Here is a 1,363-nt window from a genome sequence, read left to right as displayed (position 1 = left end):
AGGCGAAAGATATGCTCCTCATGGATTGCTGATTTCAGTGATTGGCTAATTAAAAAGGAAACTGCTGCAGGTGATGAAGAACTTTTTTGCAAGGTATGCAATGCCTTTCTTAAAGTGAGTTCCGGCAAATCAGATTTAATAAGCCACAAGAATACCCAAACGCATAAAACCAGATCAATTTGTATTACGAATAGTCAAACCACTATTGCGGAGCAGTTCAGAAATAACACTAGAGAAACGAGACTGGTACAAACCTTGTAACTTCAGTTAAGTGCATTTATAGCGGAACATAGCCTGCCCTTCTCCTGCATGGACCATTTGTCACTGTTTTTAAAAAAATCCATTCCGGATTCAAAAATTGCTCAACAAATTTCCTGCGCTCGAACAAAAACGACAAACCTTGTCAAAAATGTATTGGGCCGTACCCAATTTGAATATTTATGCCAGCTTTTACGTAAAAAAAAGTTTTCGCTGTGTATCGACGAGTCGACCGATATATCCAACAAGGAATCATTGTGCTTAGTGGCTAGGGTTGCAATAGATTTTTAAATTAAACACTTCTTTTTTGGATTAATTGAAGTAGGAAACTGTGATTCACGAAGCATATGTGAAAACATTGTACAATATTTCGAAAAAAAAAATATTTGTTATAAAACTAACTTAATTGGATTTGCTGCGGATGGTGCACCGAATATGACAGGCAAAATCATTCTGCTGCTAAACTGTTAAAAGATGACGTTCCAGATTTATTTATTATGAAATGCATATGTCACTCAATTGCACTTTGTTCATCATATTCGTGCCTTAAGCTTCCATCCGGCGTAGAGTCTTTAGTACGAGATGTGTACAACTACATTGCAAATAGCCCAAAGCGAAATGCGCAATTCATAAAAATTGCTTCAATTTTAGAATTCAAACCAAAAAAAATGTTACATCCCGCTCAAACTAGATGGCTATATTTAGAAGCTGTGGTGAATCGTGTTCTTGAGCTGTACGAACCGTTAAAAATATATTTTGCATTTGCGTCCAATGTCGACCATATAGATTTAAGTTTTTGAAGTATATTCTTCACATCATAAATAACGTTAATAAAATATTTCAAAGCTCAAGCTCCCAAATACCCGGAATGCATGAGGAAATGTTACGGTTATTCCTTAAAATGTTTGGATAATTTCATTCAACCACGATATTTAAATTCAAATCGTATTAATGAACTTGAATTTGAAAATAGAGCAAACATGTTAAATGAGGAGAACGTATACTTAGGGGTTTATGTATCAAAAAAAATTGCTGATAGCAAATTATCTCCTCTTGAATTAAAAGAAATCACCAACAATTGCATTGCTTTTTACATAGAGTTTTG

At 34.6% G+C, this 1,363-nt stretch overlaps 1 protein-coding gene and 1 pseudogene across 1 annotated transcript in view; both read left to right on the top strand.

Annotated features, from left to right (window-relative positions):
* Positions 1-360, top strand: part of LOC118736546 — a gene marked incomplete in the record, with an annotated part of 11,823 nt that extends 11,463 nt beyond the window's left edge. Inside the window, 1 exon segment of the mRNA XM_036466607.1 lies at positions 1-360. Within this exon segment, the coding sequence (XP_036322500.1) occupies positions 1-261 (261 nt within the window).
* LOC118736185 lies at positions 268-1,345 on the top strand (annotated as a pseudogene).
* The last annotated feature ends 18 nt before the right edge of the window (positions 1,346-1,363 follow it).

Source organism: Rhagoletis pomonella, unplaced genomic scaffold (genome assembly GCF_013731165.1).
Source record: "Rhagoletis pomonella isolate Grant_MI unplaced genomic scaffold, Rhpom_1.0 Rhpom_scaffold_00003, whole genome shotgun sequence".
NCBI classification, from domain to species: Eukaryota; Metazoa; Arthropoda; class Insecta; order Diptera; family Tephritidae; genus Rhagoletis; species Rhagoletis pomonella.
This window is presented reverse-complemented; position numbering and strand designations above follow the sequence as displayed.